Below are 18,025 nucleotides of genomic sequence, written 5' to 3' on the forward strand. Positions count from 1 at the left end.
AATTCAATGGCTGCGTCCTTCCTCTAAAAGAAGACTGAAGAATTTATTCTCCAGAGAGGGTCGAAGAGGTATCTCTGTGTCATCAGTGGGAGATAACTGGATTTATGGATACTGGATGCTCAGATCCCCAGGCCTCTTCCTCCATTCGATTCCTACGTCTCTGGCTACCGGACGTTTACCTTCGAGAGAGGAAATGCGACGTGTCTTCTTCAAGGACTCTGACCAACCCAAGAGGGATAGCCCAAAGATACTGACATCAGAACAGAGACTGGGGCACCTGGGTGGCTCAGTCGGTTGAGCGTCTGCTTTCAGCTCTGGTCGTGATCCTGGGGTCCTGGGATCCGGCTCTGAATCTGGCTCTGCATCTGGCTCCCTGCTCGGTGGGGAGCCTGCTTATCCCTCTCCTCCCAGCTCCTGCTCGCTCTTGCTATCTCTGTCTCTGTTTCTCAAATAAATAATAAGATCTTTTAAAAAAAATAATAGTAAAAAATTTCAAGTCCCACATTGGGCTCTCTGCTCAGCAGGGAGTTTGCTTCCCGCTCTCTCTCTCTGCCTGCCTCTCTGCCTGCGCGTGATCTTGGTCTCTGGTCAAATAAATAAATAAAATCTTTAAAAAAAAAAAGAAGAAGAAGAAGAAGAAGTAAAAAAATAAATAAAATAAAGAACAGATTTATTTTTATTTTTATTTATTTATTTTGGCAGAGAGAGATCACAAGTAGGCAGAGAGGCAGGCAGAGAGAGAGGAGGAAGCAGGCTCCCTGCTCAGCAGAGAGCCCGATGGGGGGCTCGATCTCAGGACCCTGAGACCATGACCTGAGCTGAAGGCAGAGGCTTTAACCCACTGAGCCACCCAGGCACCCAAGAACAGATTTTTTAATTGAGATATAATTGACATTAAAGTTTATATTAGTTTCAGGTATACAACATAATGATTCAATATTTGTACATATTCAACATAAGTCTAGTTAACGTCCACTACCATACCTAAAGAATTTTTTCTTGTGATGAGAACTTTTGAGACTTACTCTCTTAGCAACTATCAAATATGTGATACAGTATTATTAGCCCCAGTCACCATGCTGCAGGTGACATCCCCGTGACTTGTTTGTTTTATGTCTGGACGTTTGCTTCTTTTGACTCCTTTCATCTATTTTTTTTATTTTAAATGCTTTTTTTTTTTTTTAAAGATTTATTTATTTGTCAGAGAGAGAGCGAGCGAGAGCGAGCACAGGCAGACACAGTGGAAGGCAGAGTCAGAGGGAGAAGCAGGCTCCCTGCGGAGCAAGGAGCCCGATGTGGGACTCGATCCCAGGACGCTGGAATCATGACCTGAGCTGAAGGCAGCTGCTTAACCAACTGAGCCACCCAGGCGTCCCTCCTTTCATCTATTTTGTCCCATCCCCCTACTCTACCTCTTGCAACCACCAATCCAGAGCACAGATTTTTTTTTTTTTTTTGACTTGTTCACTGCTCTCTCTCTCTAGCACCTAGAGCAGTGTCTGTGACTTAGTAGGTGTTCCTTGGACATTTGTCAATGAATGTTCACCGTAGATATTTTTAAATATTCAAAACAGCACAAAGGAGAACATAAAATCTACTCATATTTTTACTATCCAGTAAGAACAAGTTCCTCTTGGAACTATGACAAGTTCCTCTTGGTTAGATTATCTGATTTCTAGAGAGATTTCAAAGTCTTTTTTTGCTTGTTTTATATTTTAATATTTTTTTTGAAGATTTTATTTATTTGCTAGAGAGACAGTGAATAAATAAGCAGGGGGAGAGGCAGAAGGAGAGAAAGAAGCAAACTCCTTGCTGAGCAGGTAGCCCCATGTGGGGCTCAATCCCAGGACCCTGGAATAATGACCATGATCAGACACTTAACCCATACGAACGACAGGTACCCCTATGTTTCATTTTTCTTATGTAAGCTCCATGCTCAATGCCATGCGTGAAATCATGACCCTGAGATCGAGAGATCAGCCCTACCAACTGAGCCAGCCAGGTGTCCCAAAACTCTGGAGTCTTGATCCTCATGTTCACATACGTGGAAATCCGGTGCTTTTTGTGGAACACCAAAAGGCAATAACATTCATTTCTGCAGTGTGAATTAGGAACAAGTTCAGCAAGAGAATAACTGTTCTCTATTCAGCAACATAAAATCACAATCACAAATCCGAGGATTTAGGGGGTGCCTGACTGGCTTCCTCCGTAGAGCATATGACTCTTGATCTTGGGGTTGTGAGTTTGAGTCTCACATTGGGTGTAGAGATTACTTAAAAAATAAAATATTTTCTTTAAAAGATTTTATTTATTTCTTTGACACAGAGAGAGAGATCACAAGTAGGCAGAGCAGCAGGCAGAGAGAGGGGAGGAAGGAAGCAGGCTCCCTGCTGAGCAGAGAGCCCTACGTGGGGGGCTCGATCCCAGGACCCTGAGACCATGAGCTGAGCTAAAGGCAGAGGCTTAACCCACTGAGCCACCCAAGCACCCCCAAAATAAAATCTTTTTAAGTAGAAATCCAATAATTTAAAAACCTACAAATTAAAAGAAAAAAAAATACAACAGTCGACACTTTGAGTTTTCCATAAGTATTTCTTTACTACTGTTCAATTATTGTCATCTTCTGAAGTGATAGTCAGGCAAATGATAGTCAACTCCAAAGAAGAGGAAGGAAATGATGGAAGGAAAGACAAGAAAATATAATTCATTGACTTAATTTGATCCCTGAATTAGAAAAAGGTCACCATTATAAAGTTTAGCTGCAGGACATATCTTCCACTAGCTCAAAACTGATTTCCAAGGGAATATGCTCTGTTCTTGACAATCTGGCTTCTCTTCTTTATTTTGTGTATTGCTGGTGCTAGAGCAGTGCTTCTCAAAGTTTAACGGACGTAGGAATCATGCAGGCATACTGTCAAAATACACCTGATTCGGTAGGTCTGGGTTATACCAATGCTGCTGATCTGGGGACCACACTTAGGGTAGGTAGTAGGGGTGTATAGAGAGCAGGAGTGAGCAAAGCCTCAGGGTTAAGGACATAGGTCTTGGAGTCAGAGACCTGCATTCATTTTTTTTAAGATTTTATTTTTTTTTAAAGATTTTATTTATTTATTTGACAGAGAGAGATCACAAGTAGGCAGAGAGGCAGGCAGAGAGAGAGAGAGAGAGAGGAAGCAGGCTCCCTGCAGAGCAGAGAGCCCGATGCGGGACTCGATCCCAGGACCCTGAGATCATGACCTGAGCCGAAGGCAGCGGCTTAACCCACTGAGCCACTCAGGTGCCCTAAGATTTTATTTTTAAGTAATCTCCACATGCAACATAGGGTTTGAACCTCACATTTCTGAGATTAAGAGTTGCATGCTCTACTGACAGAGACAGCCGGGGGCCCCAGAGACGTGCATTCAAATCCTGACTCTACCCTTTCCCATTTGTATGTCTTGGAGACTTTAACTTATTTTCTATAACTCTTAGTTCCTTATCTGAAAAATGGTGAGCACCGAAAGAACAGTGCTGGGGTGCCTGGCTGATTCAGTCGGCAGAACCTGCAACTTTTGCTTTCTAGGGTGGTAAATTCATGCCCCACGCTGGGTGTAGAGATTACTTAAAAATAAAACCTTGGGGAAAAAAAAAAAGCAATGACAGTGCTCGCTTCGGCAGCACATATACTAAAAAAAAAAAGCGATGCCAATTGTAAATCTCAAAATATGTTGTGAAAATAAATTTAAAGCATTATCTAACACATAATAGGAGCTCAAAATGTGACAACTGTTTTTTATCAATTATGTTATCATTATTACAAACCTGAATTCTAGTCCTAACACGTTAGTATATAAACTTGGGCAGGAGGTTGGCCCTTTTTTTTTTTAAGATTTTTATTTATTTATTTGACAGACAGAGATCACAAGTAGGCAGAGAGGCAGGCAGAGAGAGAGAGAGGGAAGCAGGCTCCCGGCTGAGCAGAGAGTCCCATGTGCAGCTCCATCCCAGGACCCTGGGATCATGGCCTGAGCTGAAGTCAGAGGTTTTAACCCACTGAGCCACCCAGGCGCCCCAAGGTTGGCCCTCCTGAGTCTTGGTTTTCTCACCCATCAAATGGGATAATAATAGTGCCCACCTCAAAATGTTATTGTGAAGATTAAAATGGGGAAGAAAGTCTAAAAAATACTGAACACAGAGCCTACCAGATGAAAGGCACTCGATAAAAGGTCACTGAAGTTATGATTGCTATAAACCTTGGTTTTGCCCCTGGCTCTGTGACTTTTGGTTAAAGAATCCTAAAGTTGTGTTCAACATCTCTGTGTTGGTGGGAGGATGGAATGAGCTACAGTAAATGAAAGGGTTTTGGGAATGAATTCCTGTAAAAATTTAAGGAAAAGCACGAGAGTCAGAATCTGACCTGAGTTCCAGCCCAAGATGTGCTAATATGTTACTTTGTGATCTTAAGGACATGACTTCATCCGTATAGTGGGGCTAGTAAGACCGACCTCACAGGGTCGTGAAGATTACATGAAATAATGTGTAAAGCATTTAGTACCTTGCCTGGTATATAAAAGTGCTTGGTAAATGTTTTCTTTCCTATATATAGTAATTACATTCAGGGTTATTCATTTTTCCAAGGAGGGTAGTATTTCTAAAAATATTTCAGTTTTGTTTGTGAGATTCTCTCCATGAAGATTTATTAGGTTGAAGATTAAAGGTCTATAAAACTGAACTTCTAAATGTATTCTATTTAATTATACATCAAATATCATCCCAATGCTGAATATTTCATCAGTGGTGTCCCTGGCCCTGGCTGTTGGAAGGCAGGGCCTGGGGAGGAAAAACAATCAATTAAAAAGAATTTGGTAGAACCCTAAAGAGAGATCATCTTTGTTTTACCGCCAAGTAGAACAAAGTTTCCAGAATTTTTTAGAGGAACAGAAGTAACCCAAAGCTTTCCAGCAGAAACCCCGGACATACTGTTACCACCATTCATTTCTCATTAGTAAGAGAAGATTGCTACTGCTTTTTCACATCTAAATGGTTTTCATCCTTTCTGCACTATATTGCCTGACACTTCGGTGGAACCCATTTTAGACTAATTTCCCTACTTGCCCAGAATAAAACCCTGCAACAAGTTATATTCTTTTTTTTTTTTTTAAGATTTTATTTACTTATTTATTTAACAGACAGAGATCACAAGTAGGCAGAGAGGCAGGCAGAGAGAGAGGAAGGGAAGCAGGCTCCCTGCCGAGCAGAGAGGCCGACGTGGGGCTCGATCCCAGGACCCTGGGATCATGACCTGAGCCGCAAGCAGAGGCTTTAACCCACTGAGCCACCCAGGCACCCCAACAAGTTATATTCTTGTACCTCTCTGCTCATCTTGGATGAAGATGGATTGATGAAAATCTACCAATAATACCCTCTCCTAGGTCAACACTCTCTAGCTAGAGAGGTTTTCTAGAAGATTCTGAAGCCTGTGTTTTTTGGTTTTCGGTTTTTTTGTTTTTTTTTTGAAGCCTGTGTTCTAAACATATTCTACCTGGCTTAGTCTGTGTCTATATGTGCCAAACATGATGCCTGATACAAAGAGGGTGCTCAGTATATATTAGCCAAAAGAATCTATTGCTTTCATACCTTCCTCCTGCTACTTCTTTGCCCATGAATCCAGCTCTTCAGGGAAGTGGTTTCAGGGAGGCGGGAGGAGCATTCTGAAGCAAAGGTGGATGGAAGGCCGGCATCCTGGTCACGAGACCCTTCCCCACCTCCAAACTGTCAGGAGAGAGACCTCTATCTAAAAAGTGCTTCTATCTGTCTTCTAAATGCTTTGGAAAACAAGCCCTGGAACCTAGCTGAGCCACCTTTCTAGATGCCAGTGTTTGGGGTTCCTATCCTTTTCCTGGAGCTGACTCCAGTCGTGCGGTTGGAGGACCCCTCTCCCAGGAGGGCTTAGTGATCCATTTAGGCAAGTTTCCTGATGACACATGCACACACTTCCTACATAAGGAGTATGCAACTTTTTTAAGGGCGTGGAGAACAAAAGGAGGAAAATAGTATAACATTTAAAACATCATAAATAATAAGTAGGACCTGGGGCACCTGGGTGGCTCAGTTGGTTAAGCATCTGCATTCGCCTCAGGTCATGATCCCGGGGTCCTAGGATCGAATTCCTCATGGGCTCCCTGCTCAGCAGAGAACCTGCTTCTCTCTCTCCCTCTGCTGTTCCCCCTGCTCGTGCTCTCTGCATCAAATAAATAAATAAAATCTTTGGGACGCCTGGGTGGCTCAGTGGGTTAAAGCCTCTGCCTTCGGCTCAGGTCATGATCCCAGGGTCCTGGGATCGAGTCCCGCATCGGGCTCTCTGCTCAGCAGGGAGCCTGCTTCCTCCTCTCTCTGCCGGCCTCTCTGCCTCCTTATGATTTGTCTATCAAATAAATAAATAAATCTTTAAAAAAAAAATAAAATAAAATCTTTAAAAAGTAAGTAAATCAATCAATCAAATCTTAAAATAATAAAAATAAAATAAAATAAAAAACAAGTATTTTCCAAATAAAATTTTCAGTGGTCCCATATCCCAGCATAAAACTTACAATTATTGCCTAGTACTCCCTTCTCATTTTTTTTTTTAAGACTTTATTATTTATTTGACAGAGAGACACAATGAGAGAGGGAACACAAGAAAGGGGAGAGGCAGAGGGAGAAGCAGGCTTCCCGCTGAGCAGAAGGGACAATGCAGGGCTAGATCTCAGGACCCTGGGATCATGACCTGAGCAGAAGGCAGAGGCTTAATGACTGACACCCAGGCACCGCACTCCCTTCCCATCTTTATCCACGCTTTATATCAACTTTAGTTCTCACAAACGATCCTGGAACGATGGAGATTTTATCTTTGTTTTATAAATGTGGAAATCAAGACTCAGGTCAAGTGATTTGTCCATATAGCTAATAACACGTGTTTGTCCAACTCCTTATCTATCTGGCTCAGGACAATTTCTCATTCTAATGCTTTCATTTTATGTTCTGTAAAAGTCTTTTTGTGTTCCTATATACTTATCATACGGATCTCTTCAACAGCAGCTAACATTCCATTGCATTCTCAGACCATTGTTACTCACCCACTTCCTATTCTTGGGCGTGTAGGTCCGTTCAGGTTTTCCACTGCTCTAAACAATGCTGCTTTATATTTTGTTGTTATTGTTGTTGTGTTGTTGCTTTGTTTTCTTCTTTTGAATTATTTTCCAGGAGGGCATTACTGGGTAAAAGGGTATAGACATTTATATATTTTAAACTATTTATGTTACTGAATTATACTAAGTCATTGCATCTTGAAAGAGAATATTATCTTCTTTCCCCAGTACCCTGTGAGAGGCATAAGGCAAGCCTTGGTGCACTCACCAGTGAAAACAGCCCTTTGTCCCTCTAGCTGCTTGGGGATGCCCCAGGGCCATATGAGACTCCCTGAAAACGATTTATGACATAATCGAGAATAAAACTGCACATGGGATAGTGTGATCACCTCCTTCCCAGGAAAGGCTTTCTCAATTAAATTGTCTTTTTCTTTTTGCAGTCACAAGATCAGCAGGTTTTTTCCAGCAACGGGCACTTCTCTCTTGATTCAGACTATAGCTCTCCGTTCCCGTGTTGGGAAAAGGGGCATGGCTGTGAGAAAGCCTTCACTTCTACTCTTGGTTTGCCATTCCAAACAAGGTGCAAAAGGGCCGGGGTATAGTACACCAAAGAAAGGGAGACCCGACAGAGCTGAAAAAGGTTTCAGAAACAGTTGAGGAGAAGTAAAAACGAGGAAAAGTCCTACCGGAATAAGAAAACGCTGTTTCAATGAGGGGAAGGTAATTTTGAGAGATATACTAATATTTCTGCTTCTTAATTCCCTCACATGGCAAAGTACCATTGGAACTTATTGAAAGGTTTAGGCCGTAATTATATGGCTCCTAAAAGGCACTTAAATGATAGCTGTTTTTAATATTAATAAGCGTGTAGCCATTAGCATAGTCTAAGCAACAGAGCAGTGGGCATTGTGGGAGAAGCCACTGAAAGCATGCAGAACTGGTTGGGCTAGCTCTCCCAAGTCAGGTGTCAAGTTTGAATCCTCTTGGAGCCTCAGTTTCCCATCTGTGAAAAGGAGGTTACGAACTTACCTATGAAGTTTGTTTTATAGCCCAGATGGGAGCTTGTGACAGGCAAATAGTAGGTGCTCAATAAATAGGAGATATTATTATTTTTAAACACTGTTTTTTAAAAATATTTTATTTATTAATTTGACAGACAGAGATTACAAGTAGGCAGAGAGGCAGAGAGAGAAGAGGCGAGGAAGCAGGATCCGGGGGGGGGGGGGGGGCTCAATCCCAGAACCCTGGGATCATGACCTGAGCCGAAGGCAGAGGCTTTAACCCACTGAGTCACCCAGGTCCCCCAGCTCCCCAGCGTGGAGCCTGATGCAGGGCTTGAACTCACCACTCTGAGATCAAGACCAGAGATACCCAAGCACCCCTGGAGATATTATTATTTCACAAATCTATCGATAACTGTGATAAATGTGATATATGTGACCAACCGAGCTTTCTTCAGCAGCACATACACCAAAACCGGAACAACAAAGAGAAGATCTGCACAGCCCTGTACAAAGATGACATGCAAATTCATGAAGTATATCATATTTTTCTGATTTAAAATAAATCTACATGTTTGTTGAATTAAAAAAATAATAAATGTGATCAACAAAGTCTTCCCCTATATCAGGGGTTCATAAACTTCAGTGTGCATAAGAATCACCTTGGGTCCTTGGACAGCTCAGTGGGTTAAAGCCTCTGCCTTTGGCTCAGGTCATGATCCCGGGGTCCTGGGATCAAGCCCCACATCAGGCTCTCTGCTCAGCAGGGAGGCTGCTTCCCTTCCTCTCTCTCTCTGCCTGCCTCTCTGGCTATTTGTGATTTCTATCAAATAAATAAATAAAAATTTTTTAAAAACCCACAAAACCTATCTTAAAAAAAAAAAAAGAATCACCTTGGGTCCTTGTTTCAAGTGTAAGTTTTCAGGCCCCCCCCTCCCTGGAAATTCTGTTTCTGTCCCTTTGGTATAGGATCTGGGGATCTGAATACATAACTAAATTTCATAAAATTGATTTATGTTGCCTGTAATCCACGAACCAGACTTTCGGAGAAACACTCTCTTATGGTCTCAGAGAATAAAAAGAAAAAAATATTTTTCCCATATGCCATAAAAACTCTATAATATGCAGATATAAGAATAAAAAGATCCGAATATTGAATGATTTTATTTTCAAGATGACTTGTAGCACCTGGGTGACTCAGTAGGTTAAGCTTCTGTCTTCAGCTCAGGTCCTGATCTCAGGATCCTGGGATCGAGCCCCCCAGACAGGCTTCCTGCTCAGAGGAGAGTCTGCTTCTCCCTCTTTCTCTGACCCCCACAATGGCCCCCCGTTTGTGTGTGCTCTCTCTCTCTCAAATAAATACATAAAATATATTTTTAAAAAGATGACTGAGGCGCCTGGGTGGCTCAGTGGGTTAAAGCCTCTGCCTCCAGCTCAGGTCATGATCCCAGGGTCCTGAGATCGAGCCCCTGCTTCCTCCTCTCTCTCTGCCTACTTGTGATCTCTGTCTGTCGAATAAATAAGTAAATAAATCTTTAAAAAAAAAAGATGACTTCTATAGTTCTTACCTACTTAAACACTTCTGAATCATTCTAAAACAACGTATTATCCTTTATCCATGATACGGATGAACGTGTGTAAACACTTCTTTCTCAGGGTCATGTCGGTCCCTTAGGAGACCTGTCTCCCCTCTGCACTGGGGGACTTAATGACTCCCCACCTTGGAATGTTGACACACATTACTATTTCAGTCTTTTGTTGTTTTACATTTTGTTTGTGCCTTTTATTTCCCCACCTGGACTTGAATCCAAAGGCAGGGGCACTGGTCTTTTCTGGTTCTCTATCTTCCATAGGCATCTTGTAAAGCCTTTGTACATGCTATGTGTTTCATAAATATGTCTGAAAGAATGCACATATATTTAACTGTAGACTAGTCCTCATTGGTAAATTCTTTACCACAGGAGTGGCTTAGAATTATAGCTGTGAAGGGTGAGCTTTTAGGTTTTTTCACCTTTAGAGTTAGACAGAACTCAGGTTGCCAATCTCAGGTCCATGAAAGAAAGTGCTAGAATCCCTCTGAGCCTGTTTTCTCATTTGTACAGTGGGAATAACATTTAACTTGCAGAACTGTTGTGGGGATTAAGTAAGAGAGTGTTCACAAGGTTCCTAGCAAAATGCACAGCACCCAAGTTCTCTTTCAATGGTATGACTGTTTATTCTTATTATGATATCTGAAAGTACCACATAGACGAACAGATGTAATTGCCATAGATATCTCTCTTCAGATGTAAAATAATAAACCACTGATTCTCTCTGAGCAAAGCTGCTATTTTCTTTCTTTTTTTCCCCTCTTTTTTCATTGGATTTTATTTTTTTAAGGTCTAGCCTTTTCAGCTTTAAGTAACAGATTGTCCAGAGGTTTTCTATGGATTCCCTATAGAGATGGGAAAGGACACAAAGCAGTCATTTACTAATCTCAGACTTTTTTTTTTTAAGATTTTATTTATTTATTTGACAGAGAGAGACAACAAGAGAAGGGAATACAAGCAGGAGGAGTGGGAGAGGGAGAAGCAGGCTTCCCACCAAGCAGGGAGCCCGATGCAGGGCTCGATCCCAGGATCCTGGGATCATGACCTTAGCTGAAGGCAGGCACTTAACGACGGAACCATCAAGGAACCCCAAGTCCCAGGCTTTCACACAGAGCCGTACAATCAGGGCTTATGTTTACACTTCACAAACCTCCTCTGTCCATAGCCACGATTGCTGTGACCTTTCTCCCATACTAAGGAGCAAGCACTGAGAATGAAGACTATGCATCCACCTGAAATGAAATGCAGGAACTTCCAGCTTTTTCTACTACAGACAGGAGATGTACCCTCAGACAGAGATGAGCTGGACCCTGGGATCTCCCACGCAGGTCTCAGGGATGTTGTGAGGGGAAGGGATACAGGAATGGCAATCTGTTCAGTGTTACTCTTTTAAAACATGACCAGTTGGGGTGCCTGGGTGGCTCAGTGGGTTAAAGCCTCTGCCTTTGGCTCAGGTCATGATCCCAGGTTCTGGGATGGAGCCCCATATGGGGCGCTCTGCTCAGCAGGGAGCCTGCTTCCCCCTCTCTCTCTGCCTATTTCTCTGCCTATTTGTGATCTCTCTCTCTCTCTCTCTCTGTCAAATAAATAAATAAATAATCTTTTTAAAAATGACCAGTTAGGTATCAGAGTTTCCGTGCTGTGGAGGAAATAACATGTACAATTTTGAATAAAATCGTAATTACAGTTCTGTTTCTGAAGGCAAAAAATGGAAACACCTAAGTATCTAAGAAGGGTTAGTAAAACAATCCATGATACGATCACTTGATAGAATGGGTAAGGAAGCGCTTAAAATATTTACTTAGACATATTTCCATGTGGAATTACATGGAAGATGTAATAATATATGGATAATGATTCTGAGTACATTTTAAGTAAAAACAAAAAACAAAAACCAAAAAACAATAAAATTTAGTATGGACTCAGAGCTTTCTCCAACTCACAAGTGATGCAGACAGCCTTCCCGGTCTTGTCTGCCTCTGAGAACAGCCAATAAGAAGCCTGTATTTAGGTGGTGGGATGGTGATGTCATCGACAATCTGGCCAATCTCCCTGACGATCATTTGCATAATTTACTTCTATTCCAACGAAACCCAATTTTTTTTAAAAGAGGAACATTGAGTGGAAGTGGAAATCTCTAAGAAAAAGGGAGGAAAATTACATTAACAAAGGAATATTTATAATGATGTTGGAATCACAGTTCAGCGATGGAAATTATTATATCTGGTCTCAGTAGAGTACTTTTTACCTTCTAAGCAAAACACTCTTCTTAGTATGTTAAATCTTAAAATAGCTGGCCACTATTAGCCATTTGATGTTTAAAATTTTTTTTAAAGGATTCCTTCAGAATAGGAAACAGAATTTTCTTGGATAATCTGCAAACCTCTTTCTAATGGTATAAAGAGAAGCCTTTTGAAAATAGAAAAAAACAAAACAAAACAAAAAAACCCTGCTCTATATTTACCTGTTGATCTTGGCACTTCATCCTCTATAATTAAAGCCTCTTCCATTTATCAAGCTAATTGAACTGGCTGTGGACAAGGGAACAGGATTCCATAACCCTGATCTTTATCCTTCTTGTTTATACACTTACTGGCTTGGCCAATTTGATCGTACCAGCAGTGCCCCCTTTTATTAGCCTAACTGGGATTTCCTTCCACAAAAAGCATTAAGCTTCATGGAATAATTTGGCTTTTTTCCTGTGGCAGACTGGGGGGTTTAGATAAGTTTGTTAATTATTTTTGTTTCATTCAGGTTTACTGAGTACATCTATGTGTCAAATGTTTTCATGTTCATTGTCTAGTTTTGTCCTTAGCACAACCATGTGAGGATAAATGCTTTTAGCTCCTTTTTAGAGATAAGAAAGCCAAGGGCAAGAGAAGTTAAGTGGTTCCCCAAGAACACACAGGGCGTAACAGAACTGAAAGTCTTACAAGGATGGTCTGACCCCAACACCTGAGACCTTCCCACAACACCGTGTTATTTATTTGTAATTAACTAGTGGTGTCAAAGCAGAATAGAAAATGCTACTCTTGGGGCGCCTGGTTGGGTCAGTGAGTTAAAGCCTCAGCCTTCAGCTCAGGTCATGATCCCAGCATCCTGGGATCGAGCCCTGCTCCCCCTCCCCGCTGCTTGCCACGCTGCCTACTTGTGATCTCTGTCTGTCAAATAAATAAATAAAATCTTAAAAAAAAAAAAAAAAAAGCTACTCTTACATACCGAATGCAATCTCTTGCATTGAGAATCTGCAAATTTTTATCTTATCTTTAGCATCAAAACATACTAAACACATACTAAAACATACTAAATAAAAAACACATGTCTGTGTTTTTCCAAAGAAGCCTAGAAAAATAGAATGATCAATCTTTTAAAGAGACTATCAATCAAAGTCCTTTCAAGTTCTATTTATCTTAGGTACTCAAGAATTTACTATGGCTAATGGAAATTGGAAATTTGTCATCACCTTCAAACTGGCAGCTGCAAGTCACACGGATCTCTCTGCAGACCTCACCCAAACTTCTTGGGCAGTAGTGTATTCATTCTATAATACGACCTCAGAGAAAGTTATAATGGGTGAGAAGCAAAGTTAGAACCCTTGAAGTGGGATGTATAACACTTCTGAAACTGGATGAAGTCTCTGATAATAGCTATGGCCCTCAGTCTGTGTCAGGCAATGCCTAAAGGCTTTACATTTACCACCCAAAACCCTCTAAGGTAGGTACTGTCGTGATCCTCCCTTCCAGATTAGGAAACTGGGGCATAAAGAGGCTGGATAAGCAGGCTCCCTGCCGAGCAAGGAGCCCGATGTGGGACTTGATCCCAGGACGCTGGGATCATGACCTGAGCCAAAGGCAGCCGCTTAACCAACTGAGCCACCCAGGCGTCCCCAGAGTCTAGAGCTCTTAACCGCTATGCAACACTGCTTCTCCAAAAAGGAATACACAGCACCAGCCGATTTCACGAACCGCACCGCAGACTTCTCTGTTGACCTGCACGACACCTTGCTAAATATGCCTACGAATAGGAAATTTGTCCATCATGCTATGTGTGTTTGATAACATAATAGTTTGATAACATAATAGTTCAAGGTAAGACCAACTTCGACCTCGTATAGAAATGGGGCATAATTCAAATGATAATGGTCTCTGCTTTCTTAAAACCTCACAGTAACTCCCTCTACTTTTTTCCTAGCCTCCAGTCAGGTCATGAACGCGTGCTCACCATTTGTCCAAGGCTACCACTTACCTCCCAGCCTAAGACTTGCTCAGGATCTGGAGGGGTCCCTCGCAGCTCTAGAGCAAGTGAGGAGTCAGGTAGGGGGCAGCAGACAACCCTGCCTGCCATTGAACACATGGGAATCTGCTCCCGCTGGTTCTGCTTAGTCCTGCCATGGGCTGCACTGGCATTCTGTCCTTCCCTCATCATTGAAAACGCTAACATCAGAGTGCACGGGAAACTTTGTGTTTCTGCGTTGTGCCTGATACCCTGTAGTGGGTATAGGGGGTGGTTCGGAGTTCCCAGCCCATCCTAAATTTCTATCTTCTAAAAACGGAGCTGCCTAAGTTTAGAAAGTAGCTGCCTGACGAAGTAAATTCTTAACAACTCAGACTCTTCTAGGATACACATGAAAATGAGTGGCTGGAATGGGAAAAAGGAGAGTCAGGAAACTCCTAGGACTGAGGCAAGACTAGCATCGCATGACAGGTATAAACGTGATTGGTAAACTGTAAAATGCATAGTAGGGATCATCGCTGTACTTGCAGACCGAGGGGTCCCTCCACGGCAGTCTAGCGTCTCCGTTGTTAGCTTGCATCAGAATTTCCTAGAGGGCTTATTAAAACAGACTTCTAGGGGTTCCAGGGTGGGTTAAGTGTTCGACTCTTTTTTTTTTTTTTTTTAAAGATTTTATTTATTTGACAGACAGAGATCATAAGTAGGCAGAGAAGCAGGCAGGCGGTGGGTGGGTGGGAAGCACGTTCCCTTCCGAACAGAGAGCCCGATTTGGGGCTCCAACCCAGGAGCCATGATCTGAGATCATGGCTGAGATCATGATCTGAGCCAAAGGCAGAGGCTTAACCCACTGAGCCACCCAGATGTTTGACTCTTGATTTCAGCTCAGGTCCTCATCTTAGGAAACTGGGATGAGCCCTGTGTAGGGAATCTGTGCTCAGCGGGGGGGTCTGCTTAGGATTTTCTCCCTCTCTCCCTCCATCCCTCCTCCCCACTGTCTCTCTCTCTCTCTCAAATAAATAAATCTTTACAAACAAACAAACAAAAAACCACCGAGGTTTCTGTACTCTATTTCTGATTCTGTAGTTCTTGCTGGTGTTTAAGATAAGATTTGGGGGATGCTGATGCTGCTGGTTCTGGGACCATCCTTTGAGAACCAGTGGTCTCTGCTGCTGCATGGACAAAAAGCATTGTATCCATAGTAAGCACACAGTAGACACTCAGATGGAGTTATTACTCTGCTCCATATCTTGGTAGCCCCAATATTTACTCTCTTCTGCCTCCAGGTTACTAGCACAGTTTGGCTGAGATTCAGGGGAAAAGGAGGTTGCATTTTTTTTCTTCCTTTCCATATGTATCAACCTCCTGCTATTAACACCCCTTCTGATTTAAAAGCCTTTTCATAGTTTGCATTATTATGTTAACTAATTCAGTACTTTCTAATTTCTGAGCATAAAGCTAAAACTCCTATGAGATAGCTACTTAAAGTGGAAGGAGGGCTGAAGGGACAGAAGAGCAGCCCCTCCCTCCGCATTTGCAGCTCTGAATGTGGGCATGGGTGTGTGCTGCGGACCATACATCCAAAAGGGGTCAGTATCTTCCTGGCTGAAGGGCTCTACACACGTAATGTGCAAAGTTAGAGCAAAACGCACTGATGATAAACATTCCTATCTCGCCCCCTCCCTGCCAAATAGAACGAGTGGGCGGGGGAACTCCCAAGAGAGCCTTTTCTGGGAGGGTCCCTCCGGCTCCTGCCAAGACCGCGTCTGGGGTGGCGCGCCGCCCCGCCTCTGCTCCGCAGCCCGCTCTCTGCAATGCCAAAACGCAGCAGCAGAGCCCTCCAGATCCCTCCAGGGGGACCGCGCGGTGCAACCAACCCTAAAAACGTGGCCGCGCGACGCCCCCTCAGCCCTCCGGGCTTCCCATTGGCCCGTTGCCGTTGTCACTCGCTCCTTGCCTCGCCTTCCCCCTCGCGGGCGGAGGCAGCGGGCGGGGTAGGTTGCGCGCTCACCGCTGGCTGGGGCCGCGGTCGCGGCTTTGCAGCAAGCGGCGCGGCGGGCGGGGAGCGGGGCGCGCGGCCGGGGAGGGGGCCGGGCGCGCTGCGGGCTGCGCGGCCGGCCCATGCGGGGCGGGGGCCGGCGGCGGGGCCGGGGGGGCGCAGCAGCCCGCGCCGAGGGCGGCCGCCGAAGACCTGCCCGGCCGGCTGCGCGGTGCCCTGCCTCGCCCAGCAGCCCGGCCCGCCGGGAGGGATGCGCCGTGCCGCCCAGCTCCCCTCCGCCCTGTCCGCGCCCTGGAGCAGAAAGTTTGGGGGGCCGGGGGCTGTCTTCCTCCTCCCGCTCCAATGACTGCCCAAGGACTCCTGCCGCCCAGCCTCGACTGTGACCTGCCTCCGTTCCCCAGGTCGGAATGAACTATTCCAGGCTGTGACCAAGGCTCCGTGTCCTCGCCCCTCCCTCACCCTCCTTTTAAAAAGATTTATTTTTTAATTCAAGATATTGTGACCCGCCGACTCCCTCTCCTCGTTGCTAATTGAGACCCCCGGGCCTCGTCTTCTGAGTGTAAGAGGGGGTGCGGTCTCCCCCAAGACGGCGCGCTGGAAGGAGAGAGTCCCCTTGCCGACCCACGGCCACCATGAAGAGGTGCAAATCGGACGAGCCGCAGCAACAGCCGGGCGAGGAGGATGGAGCTGGGCTGGAAGATGCCGCGGGCCCCCTGCCGGGCGCGGACCTCCGGCCTGGGGAGGCCGCGGGTGCTAACTCCGCAGGCGGGCCAACTTCAGACGCGGGCGCGGCCGCGACGCCCAACCCGGGGCCCCGAAGCAAGCCTCCTGATTTAAAGGTGAGCGCAGACCATCCCCCGGCAAGCCCAGCCGGCGACTTAGCTTTCCCCGCCCCACGCAGAAGTGCTTGCCCAGGATGAAAGTGATGGGGAAGCCAGGCAAAGGTCAGAGAGGATGCTCGGCCAGAACCCTGGGCTGGACGTCAGGTACCATTGGTGCCTCCGTCTTTCAGCTCCGTTTCAGGCCTCTGTGTTTGTTCCTCATTATTCAGCAGACGTTCTAGTGACTCACCCACCCGAGATGGTTTGAATAATGTGTGTGAAGTGCTGTTCGCAGACAAAGGGCTGGAGAAATCCAAGATGCTAACTGAAAAGTTGACATCACTTTCCCTCCTGTAAGATGGCAGGGGAAGAAAATTGCAACGTGGGAGGCGGAGCAGAGGACCATCCCTTTCCTTTGCTGCATTAGTTTCCTCCTTTTGGGACCTTCCTGGATGAAGCTCAGTTTGTCCATCTGTGAAAGGGGAGTGTGGATTTCTTGCCGTTAGGTGGAGCCAGAGGTTAAGCTAGTGCTTGGAGATCCCTGCCTGCCGGCTGAACCAACCCCCAGGGTGGAGAACTGACAGGTGGCCAAGCGGTACTTGGGCTGGTTTGGGGCACACATGCTGAGCCGGCAGTTAGAACCAGAATCCGGAAGAGCCGATCACATGCAGCCTGGGAGCCCTTTATTTTCCTGGCCCGCGGTTGCCGAGACAATGATCGCGCTATGTTGAATATGTCTCTCTATTAATTAAAACGGCAGCAGGGATAAATAATGCACCTTTGCGGGAGCTGCTACAGGGATTGCAGGCTCAGGATTTGCGAGCCGGCTCACCACGGGGCTGAGCGAGATGTCAGCCCAAGGAAGGAACTTAGATGCCTTGGAGATTGATGCCTCCGGGGAGATATTCTCCAGAGGGGGTACAAGGTCTGGGCTAGGGGAGCCAGAGGACTCCATTATGTTAAATAAAGCCTGTATCCTATGGCAGCAGCCACTAAAGAGCTTACCAGAATAAGCCAATGACATTCCTCGTTTGGCCTGAGCAGCTCAGAGTCAGGAAGTCGGAGCGCAGGTGAGTGGGCTCTTACCTGTGTGTTACCTGTCTGTGTGCCTCGGGGAGGGCTAGGAAGGGAGACAGCTAGCTCCTTGTGTGTACTTCCAAAAAACTGGTAGTTGTGGGAGTGTGACCTCTGGGGCTGCGGCTGTCCTTTTCAGAGGTTGGGGGCAAGCCTTATGTCCAAGAGCCTGCAGAGGCTTGTGCTGTGAGTCAGGCCCAAGGAG

General features: G+C 44.9%; 1 protein-coding gene across 3 annotated transcripts in view; it reads left to right on the plus strand.

Moving 5' to 3' along the window:
* The first annotated feature begins 15,975 nt into the window (after nt 1-15,975).
* TMCC2 (transmembrane and coiled-coil domain family 2) overlaps nt 15,976-18,025 on the plus strand; it is a 38,135-nt gene continuing 36,085 nt past the window's right edge. The window contains exons 1-2 of one of the 3 annotated variants that reach the window (XM_082703897.1): nt 15,976-16,326; nt 16,419-16,764. In XM_082703897.1, coding sequence (XP_082560023.1) covers nt 16,558-16,764 — 207 coding nt within the window. In that variant the 5' untranslated portion in view covers nt 15,976-16,326; nt 16,419-16,557. Of the gene's footprint in view, nt 16,765-17,345; nt 17,817-18,025 lie in introns of those variants that run through there. The other 2 variants (XM_082703896.1, XM_082703898.1) reach the window with 2 other exon arrangements.

Source organism: Mustela nivalis (assembly GCF_964662115.1).
Source record: "Mustela nivalis genome assembly, chromosome: 16".
Classification (NCBI taxonomy): domain Eukaryota; kingdom Metazoa; phylum Chordata; class Mammalia; order Carnivora; family Mustelidae; genus Mustela; species Mustela nivalis.